Raw genomic sequence first — 19,308 nt, 5'->3', positions numbered from 1 at the left:
CATGTCATTTCAGTCAGATGATCCAGATAGAATAGAGCAAGCCAAGCTGGAGGCAGAGAAGTTGAAAAAACTCCAAAACCTTTTTGTAGGTCTGAAGTTTTTCTTAAACAGAGAAGTTCCCAGGGAAATTATTGTGTTTATAATCAGGTAATAAATGAAGGAAATTGTTTTCTTAAATATTTCATCTTTTTTAGTCATTTATAATGATAATTTTCACACCCACCATCCCTTTACGATTTTAATATATGGTTAAAATAATTACCCTTAAATTATGGATTTATGTACCAATGGCTTAAATCAATATTGCTGAGGTCAAATCCAGATATTTGCTTGTTTGAGTTTGTTTGGAATTCAGGTTAGATGTTGTTGTTGTTGTGAGGTTTAATGTCATTTTTCAGATTATGATAGGCTATGCATGGCGACCAGTATTAATGGTGGAGGAAGAACCCGGGAAGGACCACCGACCCACGAGAAGCTACTGGCAAGCTTTCTCACATGCCCACATTGGCTGAATCCTAGACCCGAACCCACACAGACAGAGGTGAGATGGCAGTGATCCGTAATGGATAGTGCTTTAAAAAAGTAATAAAGTGGATATTTTCTTTCCACAAATAAAAGTAATTTAATCTGTGATTTACACAAGTACTGCATGAACTATTATAAATACACATTTGAGTTTTATTTTAATATGCATCCAATATCCCTCAGAAAAAAATTGATTGGTTTTCTTGTGTCCAACTTTTGGTATCATTTACATCATATATATATATATATATATATATATATATATATATATATATATATATATATATATATATATATATATATATATATATATACATACATACATATATATACACATACATACATACATATATATATACATATATATACATATATATATATATATATATATATATATATATATATATATATATATATATATATATATATATATATATATATATATATATATATATATATCTGTGTGTGTGTGTGTAAAAATATTACATCTGTTAATCAGCTTTTGAAATGATTTTCATTCCCAGGTCCTTTGGAGGAGAAGTTTCATGGGACTTCACAGTAGCTGTAGGTTCGACCTATCCAGAAACTGATGAAAAGATCACACATCAGATTGTTGACAGACCAAATATTCAAAAGCAGTTCTTATCAAGGTAGATCTTGAAGTGTTAACTTGTTTCTGTCCCATACTTAAATCCATATGGAACAACCCAGGTCATGTTTTTCTGTAGGCTGAGAATCATCTTGAATGTAATTGTCTTGGTTACTAGTGATGATATATTGGTCACCTGCTATTTGATGACTAGATATTTGATAAGTACCATTCTTTTCGTAATGTAATCCTATTAAGTCTTGTTTGTGGCTGCACTGTTTACCCAAATGAAAAATGTGTGCAAAGTAACTGAAATGATCGCCATTTAATAGAAACTGTTTGAAACTCAACTGTTGTACCAATCATCATCTTAGGCAACTGACTGTACTGCGGGGACACGTGCATTGCCTACGTTATTAATAAGATCTACTTTGCCTGAGAAACTGCAGTGGCCTACAAACTTGAAATGGTGTTTCTCTCATTCTTGGATCACAGTAATGTTAAGAATTAAGCTCCACTACAGGAATCGAGCAATCCAGGAAAGATGGAAATTTGATCTTTTCTCTCTATAGGCCTTCTAAAAATATATTTACTGCTCCTTAGTTCATGTAGGTGACAGGTAGGCCTACTGTTCCTGGGTAATGAGTAACAAGTATGGAAGATAGTTTGAAAGAAAATAATCTTGAAAATATTGTTGTCTCTACCCCCTCGTAAATGGATGGTTATATTAAAATGGGTTTTTGCCAATAGAATTGTTATGATGCCTAGTTGATACTAAATGAAAATAGTGCCAATTGTACATCCAGTATGGCTGCCCCAATAGCTGTCTTAAATTTTTGCTGTTGCAACTCAGTCTGAATGGATGGGCATATTGACCAGAGGTTTTCACAAAAAGATTTCAAACAATGTCTGCTTAGGCCTAACTGAAAATGGTGCCAATCTGATATCCAGTGTGTTCACCACAGCAGCTGTCTTGAAAATCTTACTTGTGCTAAAGGATATCAGAGATGGTTTTAGCACTCAGCAGTTAAAAGGATAAAATGTCTTGAATTGTGGGAAATTCTTTTCAGCCAGTAGAGCATCAGTCCCTTCGAGGTTCTCTTGTTTGTTGTTTATTGTCTCTTTAGAATATAATAATGAGAAAGTGCTAACAATAGAAGAAATTCAAGGTTTGCAAGAATGAAAACAACAATTACTGTTCCTGTAGGTAGCAGGTTAGCCTACTGTTCCTGGTAATGAGTAACCAGCATTATACATGCACCTCTGCAGCTCTTCGCAGTGTTTGTAGTTCTTGGCCATCGAGGACTTGGTCCTCTGTCCTCAGACAAATTTAAAAGCTTGAGAGAGGAAGATAAAATTGAATTCATCCATGTAGAATGTTTTAAGCCTCCATCTGAAATCTTATTTTGTTGTGAGCTTAGCTGGGGACATTCAAATGTCAGCTTCCCCTCCAAAGTTTCCCCAGAGAGGGTCATCTGCTACAGTGATATCTGGGCAGCTGAAGAAGAACAACTTTGTGGTGCCTGATGCTTCCATGAAACATTCTTTGAATCACAAAGGAGGAGGTTCATAAAGGAGATGACACTGACTGCCATTGCTTTCATCAGGCAAGGTTTTGCCCTTCTTTTCCATGTGCTCTTCTCATCCTGCTTTGGAAGATTATTCTTCTTGTTTGGCTGAATTTCCCACAATCCTTAGGGTCTGTAAAACTTAATGCATGGGGTATGAAACTGATCAGGTCTGTTTTTCTTAACAACCATCATCATCTAATGCCTACTGATGTGCTACATGGAATCTTTTCCTGATGAGTACAAACTCCACAGTATGCTTATGGAAAACCTTGCTTTACATCACTCTGCCCTACCATGGAAAGGCCAGGGTTCAGTTTCTAAGCTGCGGTGGACAGAGTTTATTGGATTTTAACTCCATCTTGCTGCCCCACCTCTGTCTACTAGCCAGAACTATAAGGTGAAGGCCTTGATAAATGTTGAGGTTGAAGATGAACATCCTTTATGCCTAATCCCACAGTCTGCTAAGATTTCTAATCATCTCTATGGCAAAAAATTACCTGTGGGTTTGCTAAGGCTTTTTCTTGGAAAGCCTGTTACTGGTACTTCTTTCACTCCGATGCATACAAAGTCAACATTTCATATTTGAATAAGAACATTGTGGCAGTACAGCATGGTTGGAGGGGTGGAAATGCTAGAGAATTGGGGATATAATTGCATGAGCCAGTGCTCACCATTCCTCAAGTTTTACCATTTCAGGAAACACATTGGTAGATTTAAGTATTTTAATGTAATGAAATGTAGACAAATTTAATTAAAACCTAAGTGATTTTTTCTGATCTTTGTCAAAAAGAATTGATTCGTTTGTTCCTTTGCTATTTTGTGTTAGGTCAAAACATGAACTTAAGTTTGTATCATGCTAAGGTGATGGGAGTCAAGTGCCTTGACCTAGCCAACCAGCTGGGACAGAATTCAGAACTCTATCTTGACCAGGCCAACCAACTGGGACAGCATTTGGAACTCTATCTTAACCAGGGCAACCAACTGGAACAGAATTCAGAGCCATAGCATCCTAGCATGCTATCAACTGAGCTGCTGTGCTTTCAAAAACTGAAAAATAGTTTTGCTTTCTAAAACTAATCATCAGCTGCAATGTAGTGATTAAACCCTTTTGTAATCATACCAAGGAAGGTGCTACACTGTCAGATAAAGATTGAGTGCTGAAATAAAACCGATTAATACACTTAACATGAGCCGTCCTAATGTCTTTTTTCTATGATCTCATTTATAAAATGTCAGGATTCACTTTTTTATTTTAAAAATATGCAACAGTTGAGTTGTGCCCTCCCATTCATTCTGTCTATTGTTTGTATACAAGAAGCCATTGTATGTCTCTGACATCAAGTAATATGTGCTTCTCTGTTTCCTCGCAGGTACTATGTTCAACCCCAGTGGCTGTTTGACTGTGTCAATGCCTGCCTTTTGCTTCCCGTGGAAGACTACTTCCCAGGGGCCACACTACCCCCTCACCTTTCCCCATTTGTTGAGGAGGGAGAAGGGGACTATATCCCTCCAGAAAAACAGAAACTGCTAAACAGACAAAGAGGATTAGACTCAGGTATGTGTGAAATTATTATTCTGTTGTCAGCACTTGTATTTATTACTGTATTTCTTACATTCTTTGAATAAATGGTAAATGTCAACCTTTAGACAACTCATTGAGACCGTCTTCTAACTGTACATGTATGTTCATTCCTGTGTTATTTGGGTTGTGTTTTTTAAATATTGTCAAGTATTTTGGCATGGGAATGTGATCATGGATGTGCTTTACTTTAGATAAACTGTCATAAATTTTAATTTTCCCATTATGAAAATGCCAGAATAGGAATGCCCTCTCTGTGTGAAAATCCAGAGAAGTCACTGTATAAAGGACAATCTACCACAAAACAAATTGAAAACTCAATACTTTTCAGTGAACAGCCGTGTTAGCATCTGTTTACTTGTGAAAATTGTTTCTTTGTTTAACTTTAGTTAGTTTTCTAAAAACCGGTAAATTCTGATTTGGAATAGGAGTGGATTTTGATGGGGCAATCATTTTGAATGCGCATGTAAAAACAAAATTTAAGGAGAGCTTTCTGGAGACTCCTTCATATAAAGAACACCTGTAAACAAAGGACGAAATTGTGCTGTGCCATGGCAAATTCATATAGGCAGGTTTCAGTGTATGTAATAACTGCCATATTTTTCTGAAGAATTACTCGTGCTTAAAAGTTCCCCTCACTTTGAGAAACTTGTACCAGAAGGGGTCCCTCAAAATGATCCAAACCTCGCTTATGACCTGGGGGGTAACAAGAAATATGCTCAAATGTTAATCCTGGTTTGTAATTATTTGACAGCCACCAAAATTACTATTAAAATTTGTATGAAAAACATCATTTGTTTAAGAAATAATTGATAAAATGTTGTTTTATTAAATTTCTTAAAATGACAAAAACACTAGAAAGTGTAATGACTTTGAGAACATCATTGCTTTCATGATTAACGTTATGCAGAGATGCCCATTGTCCCAAATTTGGAATGAAAGTGCCAAATCACAGAGCCTGTTTATGAATTATGCTGCATTAGACAAATATTCTGATTTTTCACATAAAAAATAAACCAAAAGAAACTTCTTGTGAAATTTGAAGCCTTATGGGAAATTTTCAGTCTTTCAAGTCTTTTGTGGTAATTGGTAACATATCAGTTTCCAGCATACAACTTGAGTGTTTTCAGTCTTTCAAGTCTTTTGTGGTAATTGGTAACATATCATCAGTTTCCAGCATACAACTTGAGTGTTTTCAGATATTTCAAGTCTTTTGTGGTAATTGGTAACATATCAGTTTCTAGCATACAACTTGAGTGTTTTCAGTCTTTCAAGTCTTTTGTGGTAATTGGTAACATATCATCAGTTTCCAGCATACAACTTGAGTGTTTTCAGTCCTTTCAAGTCTTTTGTGGTAATTGGTAACATATCAGTTTCCAGCATACAACTTGAGTGTTTTCAGTTATTTCAAGTCTTTTGTGGTAATTGGTAACATATCATCAGTTTCCAGCATACAACTTGAGTGTTTTCAGTCCTTTCAAGTCTTTTGTGGTAATTGGTAACATATCAGTTTCCAGCATACAACTTGAGTGTTTTAAGTCTTTCAAGTCTTTTGTGGTAATTGGTAACATATCAGTTTCCAGCATACAGCTTGAGTGTTTTCAGTCCTTTCAAGTCTTTTGTGGTAATTGGTAACATATCATCAGTTTCCAGCATACAACTTGAGTGTTTTCAGTCCTTTCAAGTCTTTTGTGGTAATTGGTAACATATCAGTTTCCAGCATACAACTTGAGTGTTTTCAGTCCTTTCATGTCTTTTGTGGTAATTGGTAACATATCAGTTTCCAGCATACAACTTGAGTGTTTTCAGTCCTTTCAAGTCTTTCTGGTAATTTGCGACATAAGACCAGTTTCCTGCATATAACATGCTATTATAATCAGAATAGCTTGTTTCAGTCCTCAATCTTTTTTGGTAATTTGTGTCACATGATCAGTTTCTTGTCATTATTCAGAATACTTCTTTTTGCTTGATTGTATTTTCTTCATGATATACTGTGTTGGGTATTTTTGTTTTTGTTTTTCTTTTAGATTTCTAGTTTGTGTTTACGTGCAAACTAAAATCAGCAGTGTTTCCATAAACTTTTCATGTGTGCATTGACTTTGGGCCGCATGCCCATATTGAACGCTTTTATCACAGAGATGTGTGGTCATAAGGGTATAAGTCAAATCAAACTGCAGAAAACTCTGGCTTTGATCTCTCATTGCATAATGCAACAAATGATCAGGGTCTGTGTTGTTTTGCTCCACTGGTTACTCCTTACAAACTGCCTTAATCCAGATCTGCTGGCATATTATATGGCAACAGAGATGAGTCTGTGCAGTTTACATTTGGACTCGACTTGTAAACAAGTGTATATGGTACATACATTAATTTAGGTGATATGCAAATCCGCTGTTCCCTTTTTTCCCTATTATGTTAATTTAGGTGACATAAATCCATTCAAAGGCATTCTGGATTATATCATTGTGATACATCGAATCTGTTAGTACATCGGCACATGTATGATATTATAATGTGAGATATGAAATACATTGGAGACTGAACAGTATTTTCTGTTAATGTCAGTGTTTAACTGTATCATCTAAAAAAAACAGGTCGTTTTAACTATTTTGACCCTATGGTCTTAAACTAAGTTACAGGGGGAAAAAAAGCAAAACCAACAAGTTTAGTCAAATTCAACAAATAATTTTTTTCCCTTGAATATAAAGTGAAAGTTTAAAAGGAAGTTAAATTAATGCGAATTAAATCACAAATAATCCTAAAAGTTCTATTACATGTCCAAAGTTTACAAGGTTCCAAATGCATTCCAGTGGAGTTCCAAATGAATTCCAGTTGTGAATATTCTAATGTTTCAAGTCTTGAATGTGCTCATGTGCTAACAGTCTTGATGTATCACAGTGATATAATGCAGGATGTCTTTGAATGGATTCATTGTAATACCAAAGTAATCTTTTAGTCCAAAATGTCTATGAGCACTGGATAATTCCAATTAATAATTGAAATAAATGATTCCTCTCAAATTATAACTGAATACTAAAAAAACTGAGTAATATAGGAATGTATGATTGTTTAATTCATCTTCCTTATACACAGACTGGTCACCAGACATATGATGCAACAAAATGCCCTGGTCATATCAAATGGAAATTTCCATCAGATTTTTGCATAAGATTTGGTATGTTTACAAATTGTTCAGCAAAAATGGCATAACAATAGTTGAAAGCAATGGCAGTAACACCAGTTGATAGGGACTCAAAATGCTAGTGAGATTTATTCTTCAAACGTTGTTGCTAGCAATGTGAATACAAGTGTAGACATTAAGTATACTTTACATTCAGATTTGACATGGGAATGGGGGGGGGGGGGGCTTATCAGGGCTGTAAGTTGGCCCCTGTCCCAAGGAAAGATTTCAAAATTGTGCAGAATTCACAGTTTTAGCAACTTGCTACTAAAAATTTTATTCCTTACTAAAATGTTGGGCCCATGCCTATTCCCATTCCTACTTGCCCCAGTAAAGTCCCGGCACTTTGTTAAACCCCAATTTTATTAGACCACAGGTTTTCTTTTTTGTTTTTGTTTTTTGAGTTCACTGAAGTATATAAACCACAATTGTGATTGACATCTGACAAAAGTTCATCTCTTAATCCTGGATTGCAATGAAAAATAATTTTGTTAATAGACTGACAATTCAGTTTTCACTGAGAAGAACTCTCACATTTTCAGTCTAGTAAAACAGAACTTTTAATTTATTTTTGACATCACATTAGTTGTAGGACTAGTTCAGTAATGTACCCCACCCAGATGGTTCATATTGGCAAGAGGTGGTCTTAAGGGAGACCACTACAAAGTAACCCTAATGGTTCCATACATGCCAGTTATTATGCTTTTGGCCTTTTATGTTTTACACTTGCCTGTGTATGGATTACACTCTTTTTGTACATTAAAAATAGTTTTACAATTAAAGCAATAAGAAGTTGGGTTTTTTTTATTTTTATTGTGATCTCTTTAATTCCACTCATATAAATTTCATAATATTTTTGAAAAGATGACTGCTGCATAAGAAGAGTGTAAGAATGCTTTCCTTTGTTGCTATTTATAGCAACTGTATTTGACCCATTTCCAAGAAAATAGACAGGTTTCTTCAAATATGAACTTTTCCTCGGCAGTTCATCACATTGATAAGCTAGTTAGTTAGTGGACCAGTCTGTACTTTAAAACAAAATAGCACCATTTATTATGTGAAACGCTTTACATACTACAGCACTTTGAGCACATGATCATGCTCATTGCAGAATTCCAGTTCGTAATCATTCAGTGAAAGTTACATATGTTGACTAATTAAAGTGAGTACTGAATATAAGTAATTTTTCAAAATATTTTGTGTTTGTTTTCTAATCCATGTGGATCTTGCCCTTTGTGACAAGAATTTCAACCAGCTGCAGACACATGTTAGTGGGGCCCTGAGTGGCCAAGTGGTCTAAAGCGCTCTCCATTACGGATCACTGCCATCTCACCTCTGTCTGCGTGGGTTCGAGTCTAGGATTCGGCCAATGTGGGTATGTGAGAAAGCTTGCCGGTAGCTTCTCGTGGGTTGATGGTTCTTCCCAAGGTTTTCCTGGGTTCTTCCTCCACCATTAATACTGGCTGCCATGCATAGCCTATCATGTGCTGAAAAATAGCGTTAAACCCCACAACAATAACAACAACAAATGTTAGGAGTAAAAATAAATTTATATTTTTTGTGTGTGTCATAATTCTGGCTAGTAATATATAGATTATACATTTTATGCCAAAATTTTGCTTGTTCACTACTTACAATTTCGATAATTATGCTTATACCTCACAGGGGGTTGACATATATGTTCATGCTGCATTGGAGAGGTGCAAAGCATCCTACCGGTTGCTGCATTATCAAGGTCTCTGTGTGGTTTAGCTTTTCATTTGGTATTGTATAGACTAACATGCAAGACATCAGCAACAAATGAATTATTCTGTTTTGCAGGGGTTGATGAAGAAGAATCGGAGAGTGAAGAGGAGGAGCTGGAAGGAGAGGTCAAGGGTGATAGTGGGAGTGGTGAGGAGGATGAAGAGCAAGAAAGTGAGGAAGAGAAGGAGGAAGAAAACTCAAGTGACTCAGGTAGCAGTATGAGCCATTTAACAGTCTTGGAAAATGTCTTCCAGGAATGTATCCTTCTGTACTGCCACCCTTGATTAAGTTCACTGTTACAGTTTTTAAGATTAAGCTTAAGGTTTTAGCTCGACTGGTCATTGAAAATAAGAACTTGTAAGATGGTCTGTTGTATATCTTTTAGCATCTGTCCATCTGTCTGCACAAGTGTTTTATCACTAATCCTAAACAAACTACTGTGATTATTTCCTGAAACTTGACACACATGCACCCCATCATTTTGTTGATCAAAATGAAAATGGTGCCACTCAGACATCCAATATAGCCATCTTGAAAATCTTGCTGTTGGTCTTCCTCTTGCACGGATGGTCATAGCAAAATGCAATTTTACTTCTAAAAAAATTATGTCTAGTTGGTCCTACATGAAAATGGAACCAGTCCGATGCCTAATATGTCCACCATAGCGGAAGATATTTACTACTTCTCCTGAACAACCAGTAATATTGACTTGGAGTTTTCACCAGAAGACTTCTAATGATGTCAGGTTGGACGGCAATTAAACTGGTGTCAGTCTGGTATCGAACTGAGCTGTGCAACAAAGACTGTGTGCTTCGTTATAGCGTTCCTGAATATTGTAATGAAAAGTACATGCCAGGCATGCTATTCGGGTAAAATTGTTTAAACAAAGCTAAAATGAAACTTAATAATGCACTCTGGTGTTTAGTGGCATCTGTTGTATAGAATATTATATGTAAGTTCAACAACTACAGGAAGTGTGTGATCTGGAATGGCTGTTTAAAGTATGAAAACGTTTGATATAATAACAGTGATACTAAACTTTTCAAAGTTTGAAATTCTTTCTCATATATTCGTCCATTTGTTGTAAAATAACCTTTTTCCTATTTATGAAATATAGTTAATCCTCAATTCTGTGAGAGAGGAATTTGCAAATTCTACAGCCAGTTTACTGCAAACTGGCAACATCTGATAGATTATCACAATACTGGCAGAGTTGTTCCCACAGCTTAGTGTTTGGCTGCTACCATGTTAGAACTAGTCTGTCTTAACACCAGATGAAAGGGCATCAGTTGTCTGCCTCGACACAGATTTTATGGCTGACTCGAGCATTGTTCTCACATTTCAGCAATGGCTGTTTCTGACCTTACGGAAGGTGTATATCATCATGATTAATCTTGAACTTGGGACAGTAATTTAGGGTCCATATTTTGGCACAATGACCTTTCTTTACCCAGAATAGAGCAAAGTTGGCAAAAACGGGGAGATCTTTGTACAGAAAGTTCAGAATAATAAAACTTCAGTTGATACAAAAGTTACTGCTTTACTTAGATGATTAACTCAATGTATTGAATAATGGGGTGTGAGGAATCACATTAAAATAAGGAAAGGCAATTTAGAGTTTGCTTTTGGGGTTTGTTTAAGCAAAATAACATATTAAGGGGTGACTTTCACCTGAATTGCCCTCAAAAATTTACATTGTAATTAAATACTGACAGTGGTGTATTTATACCATTATCTGGTGACAATGCCAGAATCATGAATATCGCTAACTAAATCTAAATTTTTATTTGAGATTTTGGTGATTCAAGAAATAATGTGAGAAGATTTTCACCACCTATGTCATTCAAACACCCCTGGCAAATTTGCTAATTGTTAGTGTGAACCAAGCTATTAAGTAGATGAGGACATAGATCCCATCTTTCAATGTTGTGATGCAGAGAAGATATGGCCCCTGATTTTCTGTACTCATAGATTTGTTTTCACATCAGAACTTATATAGGAATATTGAACATAGGTTAATATGCAGTTTTATATTCATGAGATCATGGAGTAGTTTGATTTCCATTCCTCTACTTCCTGTGAGGATTATTGTAAGGATATATCATTAATTGGTGGAGTGGTGGCCCGTTGATCATTAATCGGTGGAGTGGTGGCCCATTGATCATTAATTGGAGGAGTGGTGGCCCATTGATCATTAATTGGAGGAGTGGTGGCCCATTGATCATTAATCGGTGGAGTGGTGGCCCATTGATCATTAATTGGAGGAGTGGTGGCCCATTAATCAGTGGAGTGGTGGCCAATGTCTTAAAACTTTGGTTTATGTACTCATGCAATACCAATAATCATTGGATTTCAAATGAATTTCTTGTACAGCCATATAGTACTGAACTCTTGCATCAGTTTTATTGCCATAATTTCAATTACTTTTGTGTGGCCCAGTATTGTTGGATATATGCTATTTTGTATTTTTCAGAAGAAGAAAATGTAACACCACCCAAAGCAACAAAGAGGAAAAGAGAGCAGGCAGATACAGAGAAAAAGAAGAGAAAATCAGAGGATGAAGTATGTATGATAATATAAGAACATGGTGGTGGGGATGATAAACATGCTTAACACTACTGCCATTGATAAAACTCAGGACCTGAGCATATTTATTATGCCAAGAGGGGGTATTTACTCGCATTGGGATTCATGTATTTTATTATTGGTCACTTTTTCATGTTACTTGTATTGTACCAGTATTATGCATGTTGATTTTTCACCCTGTATCAATGGGTAAAAGAAAATATATTTACTGTTTACCCATAAAATTCGTCATTATCATAATTTGTTTTTGCAGAATAACCTGTTTATTTTCATTGGGCCTCAAGTTATGTCCATCTATTACCTGTATGTCTATTACCTGTATGTCCATCTATTACCTTTATGTCCATCTGTTACCTTTATGTCCATCTATTACCCGCATGTCCATCTATTACCTTTATGACCATCTGTTACCTTTATGTCCAACTATTACCTGTATGTCCATCTATTACCTTTATGTGGATCTGTTACCTTTATGTGGATCTGTTACCTCTATGTCCGTCTGTTACCTTTATGTCCAGACCATTCCGGTGGCCTAGTGGTTAGAGTGTCCGCCTTGGATGCGGGAGGTCGTTGGTTCGATCCCTGGCCAAGCCATACCAAAGACTTCTAAAAATGGTACTAACAGCTGCCTCACTTGGTGCTCAGCATTAAGAGTTTAGTGTTAGGACTGGTCGGCCTGGTGTCAGGATAATGTGACTGGGTGGGACATCATGCTACATGTCTGTGGCATGATACCCCAGTGCTAGACATCACTATAAACTGCCACACTGCAGACATCGTAGCGATATAACTGATTTTTTTTTAAATGTACGTTAAAAATCCAAATCACACACACATTACCTTTATGTCCATCTGTAAGGTTTATGTCCATCTGTTACCTGTATGTCCGTCTGTTACTTTTATGTCCATCTGTTATGTTTATGTCTGTCTGTTACCTGTATGTCCATCAGTTACCTTTATTCTGTTACCTTTATGTCTGTCTGTTACCTGTATGTCTGTTTATTACCTTTATGCTCATCTGTTATATTTACTCATTTAAATTACGTCATGATTAGCCTTTGCTACATCTTGACAAGAAGATATTGCAGTGGGCAGAGCTGTGATTTTAGATACTGTCCGTTATGGTATTTCTACCTAAAACTGTGCTTTTCTGCATTCCACTACCATTTCACCACCTGATTTCATGTCATTGGCCTATGATAACATATTAGTTCAGATTTGAAGTCTTGTGATATAAGTCTATCCATGAAAATGTATATTTACCAGATTTTTAGGCATTTTAGAGGTTAAACCTAATCCAGTCAAGGGTTTATTTTCAACCATAAGCTAACATTTGTTCCATATATTAGGTACACAGGGACAAACATTTGTTTATTTTTAAGATTGGATTTACTACAAGTCACAGCAAAGACAGATCAGAAGGTCTTATTCCACAGGTCATTAGCAAGATGTAAATTTGGCTATTGCATGCTTGTGTACAGATCAACTAGTGATTCTTACCAGTGGATGCTGATACATAATCAGTGACTTGTATTTTGTCTTGGTGCTTTTAAATCCTCCCCTTTTTATTTAGGCGAAATGAACTCTTTATCAGAGTAATAAAATTAACTCTTCATTTATTCTATCAAACTGTATTCTGATATATCTAATATTGCATATGATATTGTCTTTAGCTCCAGATACATAAACCAAATCTTGGGCACTCAGAAACCAGCATTCATTCCACCATTTGTCCTCACCTCCAGCAGCAAAAATCATTGTTGCAAATTTCTTTATTCCTAAATAACCACTGTGGCTCTCAAAACCTCCCCAAATAGTATTTTTGATCTTTGCCAATTCAAAATTTCTTCAACAGACAATCTCCTTTTTCTGAGTAAATTTGGTACAGTCGGTGCCTCATATCATAGTCATGTATATATGCATACATATAGTTCAGAAGATGAAGTTGGAGCTGCCATTGAGACAACCCATACCACAATCTTGAAGCAGTCACCACACACATACCCAGAGTTACTTATGGACTTTAATAAAAATAAACAATCAGCATATAAAAATATAAATCAATTCATAGACTCAGCAGGACTTAGGAACAAAATATAATTACTATCCCCACAAAACCAAAAGACCCAGTAACTAGCTAAATAAATTTAGAAGCCACCACATAAAAACCCATAACATATCATTCAGTTTTATAAAAGTATTAATAAATAATTCACTTACAAAGCACCTATAAAAAACTAAGGAAACCGCAAAATCGGATGTCCTAGATGTCCTTAACGAACCGAGTAATCAGCTAGGATTCCGGTCCTAGATGTCCTTAACAAACCGTGTAATTGGCTAGGACGCCGGTCTCTTGCTAAATAAAGTATAAATAACATTCAGTCTCTAAAAACATTAATTAATAAATAACTTAAAGGGGTAATATCTAAAAACTTATAAATAACATAACGTAGGAAACACACCCTAAACACATCGACTAGTAATACCATAATAACCTTGAAAATCTCTCTTCATACATGATTTCTACTAAGAACCTCTATAAACAGCATAGCACATCCCCCCTTCTTTTAGAACATTTTGAAGAAGAAAAAAATTAAAAAATAAAATAAAAAATAAAAAAAAAAAAATTTTAAAAAATTGCAAGAAACACCAGGCAAATGCAACAAGAAACCAGCGATGTAAAGCAAGCAGGACCATTCCCTAGCTCTCCTTCCCACTAATGACAGCCAACCGTTCAACTGTAGGGACCTTTATGGACCCACAGATTGAGGCCAAACTATCAGGGTTCCTTGAATCCATAAAAGCCTGGGGGAGGTGGCACCATCCCCTTCCCAAGGAACAACTAGCAGACTGCGATGCAGTCAGAAAAAAGTGGCACATGCACAGTTGTGCGCACGCCACTATAATTAAACTCAACAAAAAGTTGCCAGATACACCTCAAGTTTTAATACAGAAATTACAGCCATACTCACAAAGATTTGTATTCAAACCTCTCAACAAACAAATATGTAATTTGCACTGCCATCCCACATTGAAAACCCTGCATAATTATGAATACGACAGCCCATTGAATATCCCAGATATTACAGAAAAATCATGACCTCACAGAACCTGGGAAAAGTATTCTCTACAGTTGGCTTCCTAGTGACATTGGTATAAAAGGTGATGAAAGTGTAAATACACCAGCCAAAGCGTCCCTACATTTACGCCTTTTCAAGTGGAAGATGCCATACACAGCTTAAAATATTGTTTAAATCAGGATGTTGACTATATTTAGTAAAGTGGAATGAAAACTTGACAAGCTTATGAACATCAGACCCACTTTTGAGAGTGGCCTCCCTTGCTAGAACAAATCCAAGAGATGAGTTGGTATTGTGCCAATTGTATATTGTACATGTACCTACATATGTCTTATCCAGCTTATTGGAGCTATTGGGGTGGATCAGAATTGCAGTTTAAATTAGCAAAGACACCTAAGATTGAAAATTTATTCTACAGCTTCTGTTTTTATTGACTGGTTCTGAATTCATACTGTCAGGCTCCTGTTTCAAAAGAAAGGTTCTAGTTACAGTTGGTGGCCTCATGGTTAGATCGGATGCGGGAGGTCGTGGGTTCGAACCCTGGCTGAGTCATGCCAAAGACTTACACAAATGGCATTAAGAGGTTAGTGTTAGGACTAGTTGGCCTGGCATCGGGATAATGTGGCTGGGTGGGACATCATGCTACATGTCTGTGGCATGATGCCCCAGCGCTAGACGTCAGTCTAAACTGTCACACTGCAGACATTGTAGCAATATGACTGAAAAAATGTTAATGCTGCATTAAAAATCCAAATCACACACACACAGTTACTGTTGTATTTTCATTACAGTGATTGTTATCAATGCAATGCTATAAAATGTAACTACCAAAAAAATTTTTTTACTTAATACAACTGGTAACTGCACTGTTCATTGGTCTCTTACAATAAAGAACCTCAGCCCATGATATAACACTGTCAAGGATCCCATTACATGCATACAGATTGGATTATATTGAATGAAAAGCACAGAAAGTGTAGACTCGTAGTGAGCCAGCTAAACGAGCAGTACAGAAGTGTACTCATAATGTGCCAACAAAATGAACAGCACAAAAGTGTAGACTCATAATGTGCCAGCAAAATGAACAGCACGGAAAGTGTAGATTCAGTGTGCCAGCAGAATGAACTGCTTTAAATGGCCATATACACCTGCAAAATGAATAGCACAGAAAGTGTAGACTCAAAGTGTGCCAGCAAAATGAACTCCTTCAAACAGCCATAGACTATTAATCCACTGGCAAAATGAACATCACAAAACAGCCATAGACTTGTATTGTGCCACCAAAATGAACAGCATAAACTTAAGGCTGATGGCTGGTCTGAGACTATACAGATCTGGGGCTGTACTGATCTAGGTTACATGCTGTACACAAACAAACTATATATTCTGCATTCTTTTAAACTTGCCTTATCAGACACCTCCATATAATGAGACCTGTTCAAAAAGGATATACAAGGTACACCTGTCGAGGATAGATGTTTTTGAAGCCATTTGAATGTCGATCATAGACAGGTTTCACTTTATTAAAAATACCAAAGTTCATTTATTTTTGTTGGTATAATTGTTTTAGTTTTGCATAAAATCGAATTATCTTTGGTAACACATGTACTGTTATAAGTTGAGCCCAGCTGCAAGGAGTGTAAACCCTTCATGTACTGGCAGATCAGGGTCTGTGTTGCTTGATCTCCTGATTACTCCCAATGAACTGCATAGATCCAGATCTGTTGGTGCATTATGTGATGGCAGATCTGGGTCTGTGTAGTTTGCAGTTGGATTTGTACATCAATATATACAGTACATAAATTTGGAGGTTCGAAAGAGTCTCTTGTTTTCTCATAAAATTCATTATTAATTTGGTGTTTTAATTCATAGTTGAAATTGCAAAACATTTATATCTGAAATCCAGGAAAATTAGTATCCATGAAATCCATGTAAATTTGTCCATGAAATCCACAAAAACTATTATCCAGGAAATCAGTGGAAATTAGTTTCCATGAAATCAGTGTAAATTAGTATCTATGAAATCCATGGATATCAGGATCCATTAAATTCATGGAAATTAGTATCCATGAAATACTTGGAACTCAGTACCCATGAAATCCATGGAAATCGGTTTCTATGAAATTGACAAAATTAGGATCTATGAAATCCAGAAAACAGTATCCATGAAATCCACAAAAAGTAGTATCCAATGAAAAATTCTGAATTGACAGTAATGATTGTTTTATCCAATCATTGTCTTGTTATTGGCAAGAAGAAAACTTTTGGCTTTGATGGCCATTATAAATTATTGTTTTTACTTTGCTGTTATACAGCGCCTATATTATGCAAAAATATTTTCAGGCTCTGAACATCAGCAACATGTCAGTAGAAGCAGGAAAGATTGAAGTGGAGGACAAAGAGAGGAAGCTGCAGAGACAGCTTGCTGAAGAAAAAAGACTGGCTGAAATGATGATTCCCAAGAAAAAGAAACGACTTTACCATAAAATCATGTATGCCAAGAAAAAGAAGACACAAGAGGTACATATTGCTAAGCATTAAAAAGTGTTTAGAATTGCTAGTTGCCATGGAAATACATCAATCATAAAACTTAATATTTGTCAGATTCGGGAAATTTTGCATATTGACAATAAAAATCATTGTCATGATTTTTTAAATTGGTAATACATGTATGGAATTAGCATATTATAATAAATATGAATTGTTTTCTTCACATTTAGCACTTCACCAAATTGCCAAAATTGTATGTTCATATACATTTGTAATATAAGTACATGTATGGAAAACCATACATCATTCGTGCATGATTTGATGTCATTTAATGAGTGATTATGCAAAACACGATGCCAGAAAGGTAATGAGGTTTCCGTTTCTTGCCATAGCATACATATTGCTAGTTTTTCTTGCTGCAGGTATAATTTCTTCAGATGCGTTAACTCAAGTGCCATGTGACATGATTTTATTTTCACATTTGAAAATATACAAGTATGTGGATATATTTTTCATGTGATTTTTTTTTTCTCACTCATTACACTTTTTTTCACTAAATTACGCATAAGCATATTCAGATTATGCATTTTCAATATGTCCCCCTCCCCAAAAAATTAATAATTTGTTTTCTTATTTTTATTAACATCCCATTAATCTTTCAGACAGTATTCTAGAATAGACGGCTTCTACGTAACTACGACATAAGAGTATGCTAGTCCGTTGCCTTGCATGCACTTTCCTAACAGTATTATGTTCTATTTATAGCAGCTGCCCTATTTCCAAGAAATATGCTGGTTTTACTTTCAAACTTTTGACCTCGGTTTCTATTTAAAGCAGCTGTGTGGCTTAGTTAGGAGAGAACAGACTGGTTTTCGAATTTTTAATCTTTGCAGATTTTTTTGTTCTAATTCATATCTGATACAGAACCAGTCTGTAGGTATTTGGCACTAAAATCAAGTCAGATTTATTCTAGTAGATGCATGTCAGAGCAAAGTCAGGGTGCTCTTCTTTCCTCAGGTTATGAAAGGAATATTGGTTCTTTGTCATTCTAATGCTGACATTGAGAGATTGTTCAGTATTGTTAACAAAAATAAAACTGAATTCAGATCCAGGTTCTGTAACCCAGCACTTGGTTCTCTACTGGCATGCAAAACGTTAATAATCTCAGCTGGTACAAAGTGTTTTGAATTGCAATATGAGAGACTGTTGCTTTTTAAGCTCAAAGAGCTATATATGAAAATTTGAAGCAGTAATTGATGTTAAAAGACCAGAAGGGGTAAATGAATCATTTTGTACATATGCTCATTGAATTTTATTATGTTATATGTGGATTACTCTTTTTTTCTGCTCGGATTACTCATTTTGTCCAGTTGGATTACACCTCTTTCCTTGCCAGGGTTTGGCATGTATGAAAATAATATAAGAATTAATAACATATGAAAAATTTTGACCAATAATTTTCTATGTTTCTCGCTTATATATGGATTGATGTCAGTAATGTGAAAGTATGTGCTTTTTTATTCTTAGAAGTGGGTTTTATAATTGAAATCATTTATTTTTCACATAAATCACGTTTGAAATCTAAAATTCATTGTGTATGAAAACGTATAAATACAAATAATGTAAAAGAAAATGAAAAAAACTGCCAAGATAAAGCAGATCTTTACTAAAAATTTTGGTGCATCACATTTTATCCTGACATTCTTATGAACATTTCTAAATTTTCTGTTCCATGCCATTTTGAATAAAGATACGTACAAAAGGTATTATGTATTCATTAAAATGCACATTAAACTGAAATTACTACAATAACATGGCCTTTTTGTACATCTAAATTGTCAGTTACAGATCTTTGAAATTGTATGAAAATAATACATACCAGTGTCCTTCATAGAGATCTAAATCTGGATGATGCATCAGCAAATATATACAGTTCTTGAATTCTGGTCTGCAAATCTTTT

General features: G+C 35.5%; 1 protein-coding gene across 3 annotated transcripts in view; it reads left to right on the top strand.

Moving 5' to 3' along the window:
• The window catches only part of LOC149775208 (pescadillo homolog), a 62,795-nt gene that overhangs the window by 35,750 nt on the left and 7,737 nt on the right, over positions 1-19,308 (top strand). For all 3 annotated transcript variants that reach the window (XR_016416593.1, XR_016416592.1, XM_089944157.1), the window contains exons 11-16: positions 14-147; positions 1,050-1,175; positions 4,056-4,240; positions 9,267-9,401; positions 11,665-11,753; positions 17,201-17,377. Coding sequence is in view for 1 of the 3 variants with exons in the window: in XM_089944157.1 (XP_089800283.1) it covers positions 14-147; positions 1,050-1,175; positions 4,056-4,240; positions 9,267-9,401; positions 11,665-11,753; positions 17,201-17,377 (846 nt within the window). In the remaining 2 variants the exon portion in view is untranslated. The remainder of the gene's footprint in view (positions 1-13; positions 148-1,049; positions 1,176-4,055; positions 4,241-9,266; positions 9,402-11,664; positions 11,754-17,200; positions 17,378-19,308) is intronic.

The sequence above is a fragment of the Sinohyriopsis cumingii genome, chromosome 19 (genome assembly GCF_028554795.1).
Source record: "Sinohyriopsis cumingii isolate HCF-2022 chromosome 19, ASM2855479v2, whole genome shotgun sequence".
NCBI lineage: Eukaryota > Metazoa > Mollusca > Bivalvia > Unionida > Unionidae > Sinohyriopsis > Sinohyriopsis cumingii.
This window is presented reverse-complemented; position numbering and strand designations above follow the sequence as displayed.